At 37.0% G+C, this 21,773-nt stretch overlaps 1 protein-coding gene across 1 annotated transcript; it reads left to right on the top strand.

The window, feature by feature from the left end:
- Window positions 1-338: 338 nt before the first annotated feature.
- On the top strand, window positions 339-20,633 carry LOC117394493 (sodium-dependent neutral amino acid transporter B(0)AT3-like). The gene is made up of 12 exons (XM_033992830.3): window positions 339-574; window positions 6,077-6,217; window positions 6,666-6,803; window positions 7,114-7,295; window positions 7,814-7,924; window positions 8,355-8,467; window positions 9,014-9,142; window positions 12,315-12,471; window positions 13,252-13,456; window positions 14,448-14,607; window positions 17,607-17,769; window positions 19,271-20,633. The coding sequence occupies exons 1-12, from the start codon at window positions 406-408 to the stop codon at window positions 19,466-19,468; spliced, it is 1,866 nt and encodes a 621-aa protein (XP_033848721.3). The 5' UTR covers window positions 339-405; the 3' UTR covers window positions 19,469-20,633.
- The last annotated feature ends 1,140 nt before the right edge of the window (window positions 20,634-21,773 follow it).

Below are 21,773 nucleotides of genomic sequence, written 5' to 3'. Positions count from 1 at the left end.
CTTGTGTACTTTATTATTGCTTATCTTAAACATTTTGCCAAGGGTGTGTATCAATGAATGTTGCTTTGACCACTGAAGTTTGGCATGTTTTAGATTGCTGTTCACCCACTGGAGGTGTTTAACATAAAATGTTAACAATAGTTTAATAAACTTTCACAAGTTAGCAATTAACCGCATGCTTAAATGCTTTGCAAATAAGGCAGCAAAATACACAAACGAGTTTTCGCACACCTTGACAAATGGAATTAATGCTCAAACACATAGGCCCCTCCCCAAACAAGTTGTGTGCGTATATTAGGATGATTCTTAAGGAAGGACCCCCTTCCAAATCCAGCATATATGCCACAAGAGCAGATATCTGAATATTAACAGATAGAAGTGGGAAGAAAGACTGATAGATAATACATGGCTGAAGAGAAGAACACTGAGGTTTCTGTGCCTGAATTGGGCAAAACAGCAGAGGAAAGGCCCAAATGGGACAACAAGGTTCAATATCTTCTAACATGTATTGGATTTGCTGTGGGATTGGGGAATGTATGGCGCTTTCCATATTTGTGCCAGACATACGGAGGGGGTGAGTACTGATGTTTGTGTAAATGCCAGGTATAATAAAATCAGGTTTTCAAATATTTTTTGACTTATAGACCCTTAATGAAAACCATGTTTTACTTTAAAACTGAAAACAACTGCTGCTGTTTTGTTTTCATTAGGAAATCCAATTAAAATGACTGTGCATCTGAAAGGTGGAAAATGTAAGACTATTCTAAAGACAGAATTGATGCCTTTTAAATGTTTATTTTTCTGTAACAATTATTGCGTGACCAGACCGATTATTAGACTGATAATTTTCTTACTTCCATTTCTTGTACTTCTATTTTTAAAATTGGTAATATTGTATCTGCCCCTAAACCCCAAACCCCTGACAATCTTTGGGTTATTTGCTTGCTTTTTTCAGAGCACCCTAGGATCCAGATAACTAAACACTTGGAAAGAAACATGTTAATTACGTATCCAAACACACAAATTGCTAAAATGTAATAGTGACAAGCTTGATTATGAGATCTCTCTCTATGCAATTTGAAGTGGTTGGAGTTGAAGGAATGCAAACAAGGCTGTGATACTTTTGCACTTTTGGTTGGGTAAACTGCCTGCAATGCAGCTTAATATTTTTAGATCCAAATTCTGACTGAAAATAAATATATAAAATCAGTGGTTCACATATGATAGATGTATCAGGTATGATTGTAATGATCTCTCTGTCAGTTTTAAGAGGGTACAAGATATTAGGGCGTTAGACCCTTCACTGTAAATAGAAAAAGAGCACATATACAAAAACATAAAAAACTGAAATAAAGTAAACTTTACGCAATAAACCCCCTCTGTGTAAACAGGTGTAGAAAGCTGTATGCACATATAAAATTATAAAACATAAATAACTAGTTATAAAATAGCTTAACACAAAAATATAACATAACTTATGCAACGTGAAAGCGATTTGAGTGAAACAGAGTTCAAAGGCTGTCTGTCTGTTCAGAGTTCTATTACAGCTTTCTAAATACAATCTACGCAGAAAACACGCTTTTCAACTGTACCACTACCAGTGCATTTGCCACAGACTTGCCTTTTCACAACGGGCGCAGACATCAAAAGTTATGTTTTTATTGCATTTACCAATCTGGCATTGTCTTTTATTCCGTGTGCCAGTGGGCGCAGCGCTGGCTGAAGGTTGAGGGGCATCTGCCAGCCTGCTTTCGTGTCTTTTATCAAAATGTTTCTGCCGTAGCTCCATTGCTAGCTGCAAAATGATGTCCATCCGAGTGATTGTGTTGCCGATGCATTCCTTGTACACAACCAAAGCGTTGATGAATGCCAGGTCCAAAACATTATTACAAAATCAGACACAGGCCACCTGCGAGTACCACCTTTGGCAGAATACAGCCGTGCCATTTGATCCAGTATATCCACACCGTAAATCGTTCCGATCTAAAATGCAACAGTCTCTAGCTTTCGTTTAGCATCAGTCCCGATGGTCACCGATCTGTGCAGAGCTCAGAATACGCACATTGAAAAAAAAAAAAACATTTTGCCCCGTCACACTCAGAGTGGCACAGTCGTTCTGCCTGAGAAATGTAGTGTAAATAATAATAATAATAATAATAATAATAATAATAATAATAATAATAATAATAATAATAATATATGATGTGTAGAATGACATCAGTGTTTCAAGCACTCAACCTTATTATAATACGTTATTTCACAATGACGTTGATTTTATTACAAAGTCCAGGCTAAATTGTCGGCTATATTGTATTGATTGCAATATGCCGCATAAACTGCGTGTCTGGCGGTTCTTATAACTTCATTTTTACGATTCTGCAGCTGAAAGACCGTATGGGTATTTAATTCAAATATTTAGTAACACTTAAGAACGGACATGCACGAGATATTCACATACGCGGAGATATTTAAATTTGAATTGCAAAAGCCGTTCAAAAAGCGGCTATGGCGGTACTAGTGTTAAAGGATAGAACATTTTAAATAAATACATACATGACAGCTAATTAGTCCAAGTTCTTACCTTTCAAATGAGCCGTTGACGACCACTCTGGGACTTGCAGAACCAGAGAAACTCTGTTTGAAGTGGCGAACGAAAGTGTGCGTACCTAAATGGATGCGTTCCTAAATTAAACGCTGAGAAGCAACAACTGTCAAAATCGTTCCAAAACTCACCGTTGAGAGCTAGTGACGCGCAATAACAGGTTACATGCATTTCTAAATTGAATTGCCCAAAAGTTTACATTAAATGTAATAAATATAATTCTGTATAGTTGCACTTTACTGTCTTGACGAGTTAAACAATTACCATATGAATATTACTACAGTTGTATTGTCACTGTATTAATAATGTATTGTATTTATTATTATTATTATTATTATTATTATTATTATTATTATTATTATTATTATTATTACCGGCTTTAGACTACTCGCTGCCAGAAGTATTCATTTATTTATGTTCTCATTTCAGACCGATTGATTATCGTCATCAGTCATGTCTTATACTTTCTAAAAAATATATTGTTATTGACCCATTTCATTAACAAAAGTTAAATAACGTTTTATATTACTCGTGGATGTTCAACTGCTGTCTGATACATCCTTATTTCAGGGAGGGTTTGGTCGGTCAGGCTGTCCTCGGCTCACCGCGCACCAGCGACCCCTGTAGTCTGGCCGGGCGCCTGCGGGCTTGCCTGTAAGCTGCCCATAGCTGCGTTGTCCTCCGACGTTGTAGCTCTGAGGCGGCTGCACGGTGAGTCTGTGTAGAGTGTAAAGCGGGCGGCTGACGGCACACGCTTCAGAGTAGCAAGGCAAGCGCTTCCACCAGGATATACTGGACTTTGAACGCCGCTACCAAGGACAGTATAACGAGAACATGATGGGAGACTACATTTGGGGGCTGATTCGTGAAAGTGATTTACAGTATAATCGTAAATCTCGAAAAACTACTCACTTCTAAATCTTTTGTAGTCATTTTTGTATTACTTTAGTATAAATACATGTTAATTTGGATTCATATGTTGTTTTTTTCTGACTTTATGTGAACGAAAAGACACAAATTCACCCGTTTTCTCATTGGAAATAGGTAAATTTCAAAATATCACTGTCCTGGACACAAAAGCAAAGTTTGTGGGGAATAATAGCCATTTTCTATACTTTTGAGGCATAAGCAATTAGGAAATAACACTTACTACCCAGGAACAGAAAAAAAAAAAAAAAAAATTGTTACACGGTGTAATTATCAAACCATAACAGTGAGTATTTCATTACTGTGTTGTATCATAGAACATAGCAATATAAGAAATTCAAGAACGAGAAAGGCCATTCGGCCCACCTATGCTCACACACTTTAGTGCCAGTGTGGTCCGTTAGCAATCAAGAGAGGAAAAACAAAAACCCCTAACCAGGTTAGTAGGGGAAATGAAACCTCTGGGAATCCGTGGCTGGACGGACCACCCTTCCTCCAGGCGGATCCTATAGTCTCTGCTTCCACAACTCTGTCTTGTATTATTCGTAGGGCTTCTCCTTTAAGAATTCAATTGATACCTGTTAAGCCATTTGTGTATCTCAATCACAACTGAGAAACACGTTTATCAATTGTGAGATACACGAATGGCTTAACATGTATCGATTGAATTCTTAAAGGAGAGTATACAAGTCGAGGTAAAACACTGAAAATCAGAAGCCCTAATTATTCACCAGATTAAGGCTGTAGATAGAGATGTACACATTTATTAAAGCATTTGAAAACTCATTTTCAGAGTTATGGATATTTCAGACTTACAAACAACCTCCATTCACAAGCTGTTTGTAACTCCAAGGTTTTTCTGTATGAGGTGATACTGACCTGATGTACCTCCTGAATGACTTTAGTCTGCATACAGGCAGCTGTAAACATCAAGTTAACAACAGTTCCGCTTTTGTTAATCTGAAAGAATTTAAACTTTACAGATTACAATACAAGACCATTGATCATTTACCTCTACAAATATTGGTTTATAGAAAGCAAAGTTAATGCTTTAACAGGTAATGCCTAGTTTGTAAAAACTTGGCAATGCTTCTAGATTGTTCCTTGAAACAGAATTCAACTGTCCATCTCTGAAATAATAGATTACATTTTTTTTTTTGCATTTACCTTTTACCTCAAAGCTCATTTGGTTTTTTTATTCATTGTTGTATTGTTTTTTTAAAAGCATAACTTAAGTAATTATAAGGTTAATAATCAGTGTAATTGATTTAAGAGTACCACCACAACCACAGCACAGATGAATGCACTAGCCACATCGTTTGTCTACTTGTAAGTTTCTCAGTATTGTCTTGGCTTTGTTACTTCTGCATCACACCATGATGAAATGAAGTGTAAAGGAATGTAAAACTAAGGCATATATAAATTGTGGAAATAGTAATACAAAAAAGACAGATAAGTTAAAATACAGACTAAACATCAGCAAGCAGCTTTTCCCTGTATGAATTTAAAAAGAAAATCAACTAAAGAGAGGTAAGATAATTTACAACATGAAATAGGCTGTTTACACGGTCAAATGTACGTTTTGTACGTGACGCTTCCATAAAATAATTCTGAATTTTTATATCTACAACATTTGATGCATTTGTTTGCTTTCTTTCTTCTTCTTACGGTTAATGGTATATTGAATAGGATAAAGACTGCTAATTATATTTGTTTATTAATATAACTCTGTTTGCACATTTCTGTGGGCAGACATTTGGTTTAAGAATGGAATATGCTGCTGTTTGTCACAGCCCACTTACACCCTTTGTACAATATACTGGCACAAGCCTTACCATATTGTTAAAAAGAGATTATTATTCCTACATGATCTGAATGGAATGAAGAAAACTGTTCTGTCCCTGCCCTTCTCCAGACAAGCTCAAAGCATCTCAGGTAAAGGCAGATTTAGAGACAAATGATAATAACTCTGTATGGGAGTAACAGATTCAGAGCCACTCCCAATGATAATAACTCTGTATGGGAGTAACAGACTAAGAGCCACTCCCAATGATAATAACTCTGTATGGGAGTAACAGATTCAGAGCCACTCCCAATGATAATAACTCTGTATGGGAGTAACAGACTAAGAGCCACTCCCAATGATAATAACTCTGTATGGGAGTAACAGATTCAGAGCCACTCCCAATGATTGCAAGCACCATAAAATAGTAAGGGAAATGCAAAAAAAAGAAGAAATGAAAATGACATTTGAAGCCAAATACATTGTTAAAAGCATAAAACATAGTGTAACCAGTGTTAAAGCAAAGCACTAAAAGCTTGAATCCCAGGTGTGCTTGAATCCCAGGTGTCCCAATACTTGATGGGAGTTAGTGAATGTATCTAATTAGATAACTGGAATGAGGCACACATTTTTTACATAACTAGTTGCAGAAATTGGAGTCGGTAGCAAACTGTTTCAGAAGTCTAGTGCACATCTATCTCCTGTTTTTGTAAAGTTATTTAACACCGTACTCCTTTCTAAAAGTCCTGCAATTCCAATTTCAGGTGCCTTCCTAATCCCTTATATTATTGCGCTGATCTTTGAGGGAATCCCGTTGCTGCACATGGAATTGGCAATCGGGCAGCGCTTACGTCAAGGAAGCATTGGGGTTTGGAATTCTATCTCACCTTTCCTGGGAGGAGTGGGTATGTTACCAATTATAACAACAAAATGGAAGTATGGTGTTTAATATCAAATATAGCACAATATTCACTGACTGGGCCAATACATCAATAAAATATGACCCTTTATGGTGCTTTACATATTCTTGAAGACACATGTTACATGTATGATTTCATAATCTCTATGCAAAGGAGCATCTATTAATGTTTTATAAGAAGCATTTCTACTTTATCTTAGTTTAAATAACAGAATACATTGTTGTATTTTGACAGGACTTGTACAAAGCAGATTTTGTAATACCAAGATAAAGAATAATAATAATAATAATAATAATAATAATAATAATAATAATAATAATACAACCCCCCACCCCAAAAAAACAAAAAAAACCCAACCTGAAACCTAGTTTTTAAATGGATAATTGAAGATTTCGCTGGTTTCTCCTAATAACTTGAATCTATTTGGCTGCAGGTATTGGCTCTCTCATAGTGTCTTTCTTGGTTGGTTTATTCTACAACACTATTCTGGCCTGGGTCCTCTGGTATTTCTTCCATTCCTTCCAAGACCCTCTTCCCTGGAGGGACTGTCCACTCAACCAAAACAAGACAGGTAAAGATGTGATACATCACAAGTCTATTTGTAAGCAATTGTTGTTCCAGGCTATCGATTTGTGAATCCATATCTCATGTTCATATGTTCTGATTTTTTTAAAAGTTATATTTTAGTGTGTAGCCTAATTTAAATGTATGGCCCAAAGATACCCTTTTATTTCAACACCTCAAAATGTATCTTTAAATTAGGAATTCAATTCATACAATAACCCCAATTTATTTACCGTTATAGATCAATATATTACAGAAAAAAATGAATCCAGCCTGCACAATCCTCTGGTACGGAACAGTGTTTTTTTGTTTTCTAGGATACATTGAAGAATGTGCTAAAAGCACGCCTGTGAACTATTTCTGGTATAGAGAGACCCTCAATGTTACACCTAATATTACTGATAATGGGGATCTGCAGTGGTGGATGGTTATTTGCCTGGCAAGTGCCTGGGGCATTGTATACATCTGTTTCATCCGAGGCATTGAAACTATTGGAAAGGTGAGGTCTACTTCTTCTATTCATATATATATATATATATATATATATATATATATATATATATATATATATATATATATATATATATAGTAAATGTTATTAATGTTTTTTTAATTGTTCTATTTTTACAAACTGACATTTCTTTTGGTTTTGCAAATTGTACAATTTATGTCTTTTTAATTTCTGTTTTTATCAAATTCTGTATTAGACTGTTTTTAATTGAATGATTTAATTGTTCTTTTTTTTTTGTTTGTGTGTGAAGCGCTTTGGGATCCTTGTGATGAAAGGCACTATGGAACTGTGAATTGTTGTTGTTGTTGTCATGGGCATCATTGCCTGTTCATTTATGTAAACAACCAAACATGATTTTAAACTCAGTACTTTAATCACACCATCATTCTTTTTTGTTTATTGGACGTTGTTTCTAATGAGAACTATTTGTATGACATGGCCTTTTTCTTGGTCTCCCATCTCAGTTAGAATTTGTGATAGTACCATTCTTGTTCCCTGTTCATTAGGCTGTTTACGTCACTGCCACTTTCCCCTACCTTGTCCTCACCATATTTCTCATCCGTGCCCTGACACTTCCTGGAGCAACTGAAGGCCTAGTGTACCTCTTCACCCCTAAAGTAAGTGCTGTGCTCTGTACAATGAACACTGTGCTGTACAGTACATGGGTTAAATCCTTTTACCTGAACATTGTAATTTACATATACAAAAAACATTGTAATTTACATATACAAAAAGTGAATTACTTACCTTTGCCTGTAAGTCCCCTTTACTGGCAATGGTCAGTATATTCCTTTATAAGGAATAAAGAACATTGTTGTTATTTAAATCTGTTTTAATGATAAAATAAAACTATAAAAACACTTAGAAGTAACATTTAAATATTACAGATTGCATTAGATAGACTTTAGAGCACAATGTAATAAAATGAAAAAGAAAAATACTGATACAAATAAATGCAGTTCCTGTTTTCCCAGTTCCCAGTTCCTGCATTTTCTTTGTTAAATGGAATGTAAAATTATCACTTTCACCATTACTGTTTCATTCCAGGTGCAAGTGCTAAAAGATCCTAAAGTATGGCTGGATGCTGCCACCCAGATTTTTTTCTCTTTATCTCTGGCATTTGGAGGTCTTATTGCATTTTCCAGCTACAATCCACAAAAGTTAGTAGCACCTATTTTTTAATTACCAAATTGAGATAAGCTGTTTGGTACCCACAGAGACATGCCCTGAGTCTACCCACGAGAAATATTGATACGTTTACTGATAATAAAACGGAGATAATGGCATAAGGAAATGACAACAAACTTTTAGCTATTTAAGAATATTTGGTAGCACTTTAGATTATGGGGCAAACATAACCGTGCAATTTACCTACTGTTTATGTTTTCAACTGGTTGAATTAGCTATGCAATTACATAGATTTTCACCCACTGTTATCTGGATTCACTTTTTTTTGTGGGTCACATTTCAAATTAACTAGGCATTAATTACCAGGTATTTGTAGAGTACTTAATGAGTTAATTACCTGTAACTTTCTCTGTTACACAGTACTAACTGTTAATAATGATTAGGTTAAAGCTAGGTTTAGGGAAATAATACAACATTACTTGGCAGCCTAATAACAAAACTGTTGACTGGCTGTAGCATGGTTTCTAATATGATAAAAAAAAAAAATGTTCGATGAGGTTGTCTTTGGTGTCTTCCAGAAATAACTGTGAACGAGATGCAGTCATAGTTGGCGTGATAAACAGTGCAACCTCCATCTATGCATCAATCCCTATTTTCGCTATTCTTGGCTTCAAGGCAACTTCTAATTATAATGACTGTCTGGATGGGTGAGTTTCCTTTTGATCTTAATTGAGGCTATTATTATAAAACTTACTGAACTGCTTTGTCTACAAACTACAGAATGTAACAGGTTTTATTACTTTTCTGGTAGTTTCATTGCTACTCTCTGATAATAACTTAAGATTGTATCTTCAGATCTCCTAATAATTCACCCATAAGCAATGATATTGCTCTGCTACATTTAAGAAGAAGGGTTACAGAATAGAAACAGTCTTCAAAATGATTGAAACTAACAGCCAGTAGAGCACATTATTAATGAGTGTGAAAGAATTGCCTGAGTGGTGCATGTGGGTGGTGACGTCAGACCAGGAAATGAAAACCAAACACAGGTAATACGGGCAAAACTGCTGCGCTCGTATTTAATAAATAATTCCAAATTAATTCTTCTAACACACTTCTCTGCTCTGAGCCCAGAGTGGGTCTTTTATACTGTGGCTGGAGCCTTAATTACCTATTTGAACAATTACCTTTTAAAGGCTCCAGCCACATTCTCACAGACTTTATTGGGATGAGGATTTTACCCCATCCCCGTCAGCTACACTTTATGAGACGGCTTTTTCGACTAAGAGCAGTTAAAGTTATAGTAAAAATATTTGCTTATATGAGTAAAATCCATTAAGAGCATGTAGTAAGTACGATCGATGGATAAGAACGATTTCAAATAAGAGTAATTACAAAAAATGTGAATACGGATACCTATAAGAGTAAAATCAAGTACAAGATACAGGAAATAGTTATATTTAAGAGCAGTAGTCGAATACGGCAAGGTATGGAGCAGTTCAGTGCAAGTACAAGTTGATGCAAGTACTGGTAAAATTGGGTGCCATATTGTCGAGAGTGAGGTTTACAGATGCTGTCTGAACAGGTGTGTCTTGAGGAGGCACCGAAAGATGGTCAGGGACTGAGCAGTCTTGATATCCGTGGATAGGTTGTTCCACCACTGAGGGGCAAGGGTGAAGAAGGAGCGGGCTCTGGAAGCGGGGGAGCGGAGGGAGGGTACAGCTAATCTGCTAATGGTGGAGGATGGCGAGTACAAGAGTTTTGAATTGGATGCGAACAGCAATAGGGAGCCAGTGGAGGGAGCGGAGCAGCAGAGTAGCGTGGGAGAAACAAGGAAGGGAAAAGACAAGCCGGCAGCAGAGTTTTGGATGAGCTAGAGAGGACAGATAGCAGAGGCAGGGAGGCCGGCCAGGAGGGAGTTGCAGTAATCAAGGCTGGCCAGTACCAGGGCCTGAACTAGGAGCTGTGTGGAGTTGTCGGTGAGGAAGGGGTGAATTCTGCGTATGTTGCTGAGGAAGAAGTGACAGGAGCGTGCAGGAGTAGAGATGTGCTGACAGTAGGAGAGGGATGGGTCGGGGTGACACCGAGGTTCTTGGTGAGAGAGGGTAGTGGATTCAAGAGGAATAGAGATAGAGATCAGTGGTGAGGGAGGAACAGGGGGAAGAAAAGGAGGTCTGATTTAGAGAGGTTGAGTTTAAGATGATGCGAGTGCATCTAGGAGGAGATGACCGAGAGGCAGGTAGAGATACGAGAGGAAATGTCGGAGTCAGAGTGGGCAAAGGAGAGGAAGATCTGGGCATCATCAGCATATTAATGGTACGAAAAGCCAACGGAAGAGATAAGGCGACCCAGGGAGTGGGTGTAGAGAGAAAACAGGAGGGGTCCCAGAATTGAGCCTTGGGGGAGATCTGTTGAAAAAGAGTAAGAGGTAGAGGGTGAGCCATGCCAGGCAAGGGCAGTGCCGGGGAGTCCTAGGTCAGTGAGGGAGGACAGGAGAATAGAGTGGTCGACTGTGTAAAAGGCAGCAGAGAAGTCAAGGAGAATTAGGACAGAGGAGGGGGAAGCGGCATGGGCAGAGAGTAGAGTGACGGAGAGAAGAGCAGTTTCAGTGGAGTGTGCCTGGCAAAAAGCAGATTGGAGGGGGTCGAGCAGATAATGTGTTGACAGGAAAGCAGACAGCTGGTGATGTACCGCTCGCTCGAGGGTTTTAGAGAGGAAAGGGAGAAGGGAGACAGGACGATTGTTCTGGAGGGATGAGGGATCAAGGTAGGGTTTTTTTAAGATGGGGGTGTTTGAAGGCAGAGGGGAAACAGCCAGTGCGCAGAGGTGTTGAGAAGAGAGGAAATGAAAGGGCGTAGAGCAGGGGCAGCAGCTTGGAAGAGGTAAGTGGAGAGGGGGTCCAGAGCAGACGTGATGGGTTTATGGCTCTGGAGCAGGGAGCAAAGATCAGAGTCCGAGAGGGGAGAGGGGGGAGAAGGAGGGTAGATTTGTAGGGGTTGCAGAGGGTGATGGGGAGTGAATGAGCAGAGGACAGGGGGTGGGTGGGGAAGGAGGCGAGGTATTGAAGAGTTTGCGGATGTTGGTGATTTTGGAGGAGAAAAAGGAGGCTGTCATCAGCCAAGATAGAGGAAGGTGGAAGGGGGGGAAGGAGAAGGTAGAGAAAATGGTTATGGACTGCTTAGTTGGTAGATAATGTGGATTCACTGGAAATACCAGGTCTAACTAAGCAGTCCTTAAACATTGTAATTTAAAATATCTAGAACAAATAAAACGTATATGTGGCACTCAGAAATATATGGTACATATTGTAACTGTTTGTGAGGTGTTGTTTGATAAGCTGTGAAGGATGGGAAAAAGACAAACCACAGCTAATTAAACACAGTTTCAGGTTTGTATAGTTGTATATGTGTCTGTTAGTTAGGTATATAAAGTCATTTGTTGCTACTGCAAGTCAACAGGATACCTGGTTATGATTGATTATCATTTCACAGAAGTATTACGCACACCTGTATAGTTTAAGTATACTCTCATGCAAGCATCTTAACCACTATGGTTATAGAGCTTTTAGCCACATCTCACTGACTGGGGTCATGAATCTGTATCGACAGGGCATCACACAATGACATATACCTACAGGCTATTATAATCCTCACCGATCTCAGACTGATGAATGGTAAATCCCTGAAAAGCTTAAAATCTTGAACGTTATCACAATAGCACTGATTTACTTTCAAGCAGCCAGTACAGGAAAAAAATAGTTAATCTTAGGATCTATTGTAATGGTCTAAAGTAAGAAACCAGTTGTCCCCACAACTCATGGCATCTGATATTATTGAGTAAATCACATAGTGCAAGCTATTTTTTTTTTTTCCTCAACAGAAATATACTTTCAATCACTAACGCGTTTAACATTGGAGATCAAAATGTGACAAGGGAAAACTACGACAGCTGGTTGAAGCACCTGAATACCACCCACTCTCAAGAAATTGAAGATCTGCATCTGAAGCACTGCAACCTTCAAGAATTTCTTGATCAGGTATTTCATTTCTTAATACAGTTTTCTTTATTAAGTCTTCTTAGTTAATTATTTTTTTAGTTCAACAGAAGGTATGAAAGAATGGAGTAAAAATCCAATATTGTACAAGGAATTATATTTTAGTGTAAAACTAAACATGATTATGGGCACATTTTATTATTATTATTATTATTATTATTATTATTATTATTATTATTATTATTATTATTATTATTCAGCCATTTAGTTAGCAGACATTTTTATCCAAAGTGACTTACACAGACTAGGGGGGTGAACTATGCATCAACAATTGCTTTTGCAGTCACTTACAAAGCCTCAGTTTTACGTCTCATCCGAAGGATGGAACACAAGGAGGTTAAGTGACTTGCTCAGGGTCACACACAGTGAGTCAGCTGAGGCAGGATTTGAACCGGTTGTCAAACCCTTTTCCTATATTGTGAATAAGAAAATGTTATTGTCATATGAGGTCTACAGGTTGTTTTTTTTTTAACTTTGTAGTTTAATTTTAAAAACTGCTTTGTTGGCTATTAATGTTCCATTTCCTTTCATAATTGTCAGTGTTGAATTTCCAGGAGTTACCCGGGATACTTTCTAAATTCTTGATCACTTTTCTATTGTTCATAAAAGTCAGCATTTACCCCAGCTATTTCTACAGAACCGTACATTATAAACGTAAACTAAAACATCTTCAAGCAAAACTACAGTACAGGTATACATTAGTAACAGCAAGTACTGTAAAGAGTAGCATTGCTTTAAAGTGGTTCTCTTTTCTTTCCCTAGAGTGCTTCAGGCACTGGCCTGGCCTTCATCGTCTTCACGGAGGCTGTGATCAAGATGCCGGGCTCTCAGGTGTGGGCTGTGCTCTTCTTTGTAATGCTCTTCAGCTTGGGTCTATCGTCCATGTTCGGAAACCTTGAGGGAATCCTCACGCCGCTATTAGATCTGCATGTGGTGCCTAAATGGTTGCCTAAAGAGGCTTTCACAGGTAAAAGAAAAAACAAAAACACGATTCAATGAAATCGAATTAAATATGGGTGAAGCACAACCCTTAACAAATTGACATAAGTTATGTAATACATGATGTAAAGGCAAGCAGTGTTCCGTTACATCTCAAAGCATTTTGGCTGAAGTTATTTAGAATATTAATTTGATACTTCATTTGACGCGTCTTCCACTTAATGAGAAAATAAATGAAATGGAAACTGAGATTATAGGTTGCTAGTAACAGACAATAGTATTTAAAATAGAAGACCAATTATTGGGCCTGGACCATCAAATAAGTAATCCAAAAACTTGTGTAAAGAAATAAAGAAATAATAGAGCAAGAAAACAGACATTAATGCAAAAAGTTTCAGAGTGGAATTATATTAAATCAAAACAGCATTACACACATTTGTAGCCCACATAAATTAGATACTGTATAAGGCCTGATACAATATTCAGTTTGTTTTTACATACAGCCCATATCCATAAAAACCAGTGCAGGCACATACAGAGGATCCTCATAATCCTGTAACAAGTGCAAGATTAATACTCAACATGTCATACTAGATACTGTTCTTAGAACACTTAATATAACAGTTTAAATGTAGATGTATAATATTCATAAGCATGGGAATATCAATTAATATAAATTGAATATAAATGTATTATTATTATTATTATTATTATTATTATTATTATTATTATTATTATTATTATGTGGACTCATAATAATGATAATAATAAAGATAATAAAGACTACAGAGTCTCGAAATGATAGCCAAATGAAATGTGAAATGTTTGTAGGAGGCTAGGAGTGTATGTTAAAGTTTAGTGAAGACTGATTAAAATGAAGGTAGTTATCATGTTCACCCGGTATAGTGTGACAGACATGATCAGCATAGACGGGTCCCCATTTTTTAAAAGAGTACCTTAAACAGAGAGCATAGACTCCATTCTTTAAGCTTATAGTTGCTTTGTCTGTTCTCTTTCAGGGTTGATTTGCTTGATATCCTTTTTGTTTGCCCTGATTTTTACAATGGGATCTGGAAATTACTGGCTTGAGATTTTCAACAACTATGTGGGATCCTTGCCTCTTCTAATTATTGCCTTCTTTGAGATCATCAGTGTGGTTTACATTTATGGAATTGGAAGGTAATATATTTTTTTTTTGGTTACTTTTTAAAACTAAGAAGTTTAAAGCACCCTAAAAACAAGTCTTTTCTCTAAATTCAGTTGGTACACCAGATTGCAGCCATTAACGTGCAATTCTCTGCCCCTAGTGATGTAAGAAATATATTACTTAAAAAATAAGTCATAGAACAAATGTGCTATTTCTTAAAGGGTATATAAGGACCTTTTTATTTTGTTGTGTTTCATGTTCCCATGTGTTGCTACAACTGTTTAAGTAAGGTGTGTATTGTTTTGATTATTTATTTTTTTACATCTTGACCACTTTTTTTTCACTTTTAAATTGTAGTGCTCTCTGGCTGTTTTTATTATAGCTCCATGATGGCCTCTCATGCATTTCCCATTATCCTCCTGCTCACTGGTAAATCCATCTCAGTTACATATGTCAGCAAGAGGATGATGGGAAATGTAGTTTGAGTGGTCCATACAGGTCCATGTGAAGCCATCTTGGAGGCAGTGTCATGCAATTTAAAAGTTTAAAAAAGTGGTCAAAATGTAAAAAAAACAATACACACACCTTATGTAAACAGTTGTAGCAACACATGAGAACATGTAACACAATAAAATAAAAAAAGTCCTTATATACCCTTATATACCCTTTAAGCTGGCTCCAGGAGACTGGGAGACCTAGTTTGAGGCAACTTTGCTGTATTAAACCCCAAGTCACCCCTGATGTGCCATGCAGTGGCCTAAAACCTAGTCTCCTGAAACCAAGTTCCAAGCCACAGAGCTGCTTTGTGTTCTATCAGCTTTTCTTTCACTGGGGTGTTGCAGAGGGACAGGATATTGGTTACAATCTGGCGCACCAGCGGAATTCAGAGAGCACATATTAACGAGAAGGTACATTGGTGGTTTTTCTGAGAAAAAAAGTCACCTGATGCGGACTGAAGCAGAAAATGATACACAGTGAATCTAAACAAGAATACATTTTTTTTTTATTTAAAAACAAAATTATAGAGTACAACAGACCACAAGTGGTTTCAGAGTGCTGTACAGAACATGAATATACATTAAAAAAAAAAAAAAAAACACACATACATATACAAAAAACAGCACACAGCATAAAGTATCAATGTCAAAACATTTGACAATACATTTTCCCAATTGACTTAGCATAACATGTTTCTAGTTTCTTCCTAAAAGGGATAATTTCAGTGGTAAGGCGTTCTACAGGCAGAGCATTCCAAATCTGTGGACCAAAGACCGAAAAAGCACAAGCTCCAAAACTTTTTTTGTTTAAAATGTGGCTGACACAGGGACATGGTGTGCGAGGACCTCAGACTCCTAATAGGATTATAAACCTGCAATTTCTCAGTCAGATAGTTAGGAAGTTGCTGATAAAATGCTTTGTGAATTAAGTACAGGAATTTGAATTGTGCACTAAGCTCAATTGGGAGCCAATGTAAATCCAGTAAAATTTGGGAAGTTGGATCCCGATGGGATCGACCAATCAAGAGTTGAGCTGAGGCATTCTGAATGCCCTGGAGCAGTCTGGTATGACACCGAGGCAGACTCACATACAGGGAGTTGCCATAGTTGAGACGAGATGTTACGAGGGCACTCAGAACAGTAGCACAGTCTCTGTCAGAGAGAAATTGTTTAATCTTTTTGATTGTTTGTAGATGGAACATGCAAGTTTTTACTACTTGTTTTATCTGAGGCAGAAATGACAGAGAATTGTCCAACATTAATGACCCAGACTCTTAGTCCTATTCACTAATAGGGGAAAAGTTCCATTGACAGTTAATGACGATGCCATATGCCTCAGATCGCCAGGTTTAACTTCCGACCCAACCAGTAAGTATTCTGTTTTGTCAGGGTTAAGTTTCAACCAATTGCCACACATCCAGCTATTAATATCAGACAGACAAGCGGACAGAGAATTAAAGTCCTGCTCATCCCGAATTTCAAGATATAGCTGAGTATCATCAGCATACTGGTGAAAAGAAAGGCCATTGTGCCCTGATCAGTTCCCCCAGCGACTTAACATAGATGTTAAACAGTAGGGGAGATAATATCCCAGTGCGACTCCACACGTGACTGGCCTGGCTGAAGAGGAATAGGGACCCATTGTTATTTTTTGGGAGCTATCAGTCAGAAACGACCTGATCCAGTCAAGTGAGGTCCCGCAGATGCCCATATCCTGTTCCACCCTCTGCAATAAAAGACCGTGGCCTATTGTGTCAAAGGCCGCTGAGAGGTCTAACAGGATTAAAATGTCCGAACCCCCTTTATCTAGCACGCTAAGTAACTCATCAACAACACACAAGGTAGCTGTCTCAGTACTATGGAAGGGTCGGAATCCAGACTGATTAGTGTCAAGGAGTCCACAGGAGGACAAATGTTCTTGCAGCTGCTGAGCAGTATGTTTTTCAATGAGTTTGCCTAAAAACTGAAGATTTGATATGGGTCAATAATTATTAAACACATTATGGTCCAGATTAGCTTTCTTTAACAATGGGGAAACTGATGCAAGTTTCAAGTTCTGAGGGAAGGAGCTCTGAGAAAATGATTGATTAATGATTTTTTGCAGAATAGGCCCAATAATTGAACAGCTCTGTTTGACCAATACTGAAGGACATGGGTCACTGTCACAGAAAGGTTTGTTGTGAGCTCAGACACAGTAACTTGTCTGAACTCGTGCAAAGAGTGAGACTGTGGAGCTCTCTCCTGAAAACCAAAGGGGGCTTGAACAGAGGTGTTGGAAATGGACAATCTAAGATCTTGTATTTTATTGTCAATGAAAGAAAGGCATGACAAGTTACCGCTAAGTTAGTGAGAACCTGCTTGGTGGATTGAGGGATGGACAATTGACCAACAATCCTGAATAATTCCCCAAGTCGATTCTTAGCAGTTTCAATCCTAGTCGCTAGATAGGATTTCTTAGCCTCATAGACTGCTTGGTGATATTGTTTCCTGGTCATTAGATAACATATTTCATACCCATAATGTTTTGTTTACAGATTCAGTGATGATATAGAATGGATGACTGGCCGACGTCCTAATCTGTACTGGCAGGCGACCTGGAGAGTAATCAGCCCTGGGATGTTGCTGGTTGTGTTTTTGGCATATATCGTGGTGCAGGTTCAACAACCTGCTACCTATGCAGCATGGAATCCTAACTATGTATGTATTCTTTTGTAACTTCTAAACACTCATCAGATCTGAATACAATTTAACATTCTTTGTAGTCCTGTAGTTTAAGACTGTCTATCTGTCACACTACACTGGAGGCGGTAGGTAGCCAACATAGATTTTAAATTGCATTTACTTAAATTGTAAAAACTGTATACTTTGTGTTAAGGTGCTTTGATCTGAGTTCATAGGAGTCTCTGGCTAAGAGAACACCCTTTGGGAAGCAAGCAAAGTGTTCTCTTAGCAGAAAGGTTCTCTAAGACAGAGTTGACAACCTGACACAATATACCAAGGCCAATCACGATATGAATCAATAAATACAAATGCATTTATTACTTGCACATGCATTAAAATAAAAAATGAACAGAATAAGTAAGAGAAAAGCAATTGGCAAGCGTATGTTAGTAATCTATAATAATAAACTAAATGACAAACTAAATTAACAAAGCACCCCTAAATATGGTTAAAATGCAGCAGCGGCTCTAACAGTAATTATGAATATGAGAATTAATTTTAACACAGTGGTTATTAACACAGCACCCCAACACACGTTAAATGCTGCAGCAGCTTTAGATGACTCTTGCGATGACAAGTCAGTTTTGAAAAGATTGAATAAACCACTTGAATTTGAGTTTGATGATGATGCGTTATCACGTTACAAAACATTACTGTATCAGTTTTGAATCGGTAAGCAACTAATCACAAAGCCAAAGTGTTCTCTTAGGAGGTGTTCATATACGCGGAGACTACTGTGTGTATGCAGAGGGAGTATTTTTAACAGTAGGTAGGTAGATTATGTTTACAATTAGGCATGCTGTCATTTTTAAATATTTAAAGATTAAACTTTAAAGCTACAGTGTGCAGTGCAAAAGCACATAATGAAAAACTACATATGTAGGTAAAAAAATGCTAGAATAAAAGTCACTACATTTAAAAAAATATAGAAACAGATGACATTAAAATAAAGGCCTACATAATCTCTGTAAGTAAGAAATTGCAATGTCCAATGTGAAAACACAACAGAAAATAATAAATTAATATCCAAAGTAGCACTATAACATTAAAATGTTCAATACAAAAAATGGTGTCTGAGTTACACGCTCTTACAGTGTCTAAAAAAAAAATGAATAGAAAAAAAATCTCCTAAATATGGATTGTAGCGTAACAGGAAAGCGCAATCAATCAGATTAGCTACTAAGGTTTAGGATCAACTAGTCATTCAACTTTCATTTTTTATTGCTGTCAATGTGCTCAATCAATGGTGTAAGCGCTTAGAAATATACTGACAATAATGGCAACTCAAAGTGGAGAGCAGCTGCTGTATACAGGTCAAAGTACCTTAAAACAGAATCAATAAAAATAACTAAATAGAAACTAAAATATTGATAATAGAAGTAAAAGGGCTGTAAAGAGATATGACAAGTGTTCTAGCTCCAAGAGTGCTGATGCCAATGCTTTTTAACTGATGTATGCATTTTTATTTCCTTTACAGATTAACTTCCCTATGACTGAAACATTGGATTATCCCGGCTGGGTATTTGCAATCTGCATTCTGCTGTCATCCGTTCCCTGTATATTTATCCCAATTGTAGCCATTTATAGGTTTATTCAGTGGATAATGAGGAGAGTACATCAAAGCCAGAATCGCAATCCTTGTGAGAACCATGCATATGAGCCTGAACTTCAGTAAAGTTAAAAGCAATTTCATTGTATTATTATTATTATTATTATTATTATATATTTTTTTTCAAAACCATTTTACTTCCCAAGGAGGGATAATGTTTAGGGTGGAGTGGACTGAAGAACACATTGCCTCACTGCTATATATAAATGGCAGTTCAATAAACCTTAAAGCTAGTTTACATTTGTGAGGTGTTTGTGTTTATGTGCATTTCTTGACAAAGGGTGTATGTTCATTCAGGTTATCATTTTTTATTTTTATTTAACCTTTATTTAACCAGAAAGCCCCATTGTGATTAAAATCTCTTTTTCAAGGGAGAGCATATAATAAAAAAAGAAATCAAAGGAAAAACACACACATACAAATAAGCACAACCAAGACAACAGAGTTACAAGGAACAGCTTAGGCACACCGACCAAAATAAAAACATGTCTCAGCTACATGGAGGTCAATTTTTGTGTTTGAACTCCTTTAAAGGTATAAAGATTCAGTTTTTACTGAAGTTTATTCCAAGACCATGGAGCTAGAATTGTTTCCAAATTCCCTATGAACTTTAGGAACTGGAAAACTCAGAATAGTCTGAGATCTAAGATTATAAGTATACTAGAGGTAATTAGCAATTAATTAAGATAATTTAGGGTTTTGCCAAGGATAACCTCATAAACAATGATGTACCAGTGTTTCAATCTTCCTGAAGATAAAGAAGTCAGAATAGCCAATCTATATAAATCACAATGATGAATAGAATAACCCAGGCTGGTTATAAATCTCAGTGCAGAATGGTACAAAGAATCCAGCTTTCCATTTCAACTCCACTTTGTCATCTGTAACATTGAATCCAGGCTGACAAGCCCATATTTAGTCAACAGTGTTTCTTTATCAAATTGAGAAACTAAATTAAAATACAAAACATAAGGCTATAAGAAAATCATGGTTCCTAATACACTGAAAAATTCACTGGACAAAACATTAATCTACATGACTGTTGAGTTCTGACTGATGATTTTGAAGTTATGGATGAAAAAAAATAAATAAATAAATCATAGTTAAAAGATTCTGATGGGATAGGTAAATGTTTTGATTTAAATAACCCTGTAAAAAAATAGCTTAAGCTGTCACTTGTTATACTCTAAGTATTTTTACTGTATGAATGTATTAAAATATGTTGAATTGATTTGCAAACTCTGCAATGTGTGATTTATTGATTTATGCTAAAACTTACCATTTTTTAGCAGTCACATTTCTATGGAGTGGCAGTCTGGCTCTCAGATTATAATACGTTTTCTAACAATCTACCAGCCCTTAGAAAACATGATTAAAATCAATTTAGCAAAGACACTTATGCTATTTTATTAGTCTATGTTTGTAGTGATGACAATGCATTTAGATGGCATACATACATCTGTTTGACAATGTAACCAAGCCACTAACCCTTTGGTGAATTTCGTGCAGTAGTTTAGCATCAGAAGACATGGGGACTTTAGGTTATGTCCACACTACATAACCAATCTCGAGAACCAAACTCGAAAATGTTCTAATTAATCCAGCTCAAAAGGAGCCCACACTGAAGCACCATTTCAGGTTAAATCAGGCTCAATGCATATAAACACTATTAAAATAGTTTGGCTACAGTTCCTAGCAGCTCATTGGACAGTGGGACTTAATATGATAGTATCCCTTCATGCACTGTATTTTATGTTTACAACCCTGCATATATGGAGCCAATGCTCACGGAAGACATGTCCCTTCTTAGCATGCATGTTATGGCTTTGTTTCTTAAAAACACAAGGTTTCAGTGATCCAGCAATGGTCTTGATATAGGTGGGCTTTGTATAAACATAAAACAAACATGCCATAAATATTAATTTTATGCTACAAAAGTATACTTCTTTGGGCTTGTGTTACAATTAAATTGTATACAGTGAAGCTGTATGAGTCTTTCTCAACTCCTTCAGGCACCTGTTCTGAGTATTTGCAATGTCCATGCGCCAAACATATCAAAGTGCATTTTGGGATATTGAAGGATACATACAAAATGTTCAGTATTACACCATCCACACTTCTGACAAACCGCACAACCTGATGCAATATAATTTAGAACCGGACTCGAGATGGTCTGAGTCCAGTTCTCCAGTACCGTATTAGATGCTCTGTAGTGTAGCTGCTGACTGTATTTAGCACTTTTAAGCTGGTTTAAAAGAAACGAATACAGTATAAATGCGTAGTGTGGACAGGGCCTAGTCTCCTAGTGATCTGTTGTGATCACTAGGCAACACATCACAGTTCAAATTATTAGGTTTGGAAACTATACACT

The sequence above is a fragment of the Acipenser ruthenus genome, chromosome 3 (assembly GCF_902713425.1).
Source record: "Acipenser ruthenus chromosome 3, fAciRut3.2 maternal haplotype, whole genome shotgun sequence".
In the NCBI taxonomy this organism is placed as follows: Eukaryota; Metazoa; Chordata; class Actinopteri; order Acipenseriformes; family Acipenseridae; genus Acipenser; species Acipenser ruthenus.
This window is presented reverse-complemented; position numbering and strand designations above follow the sequence as displayed.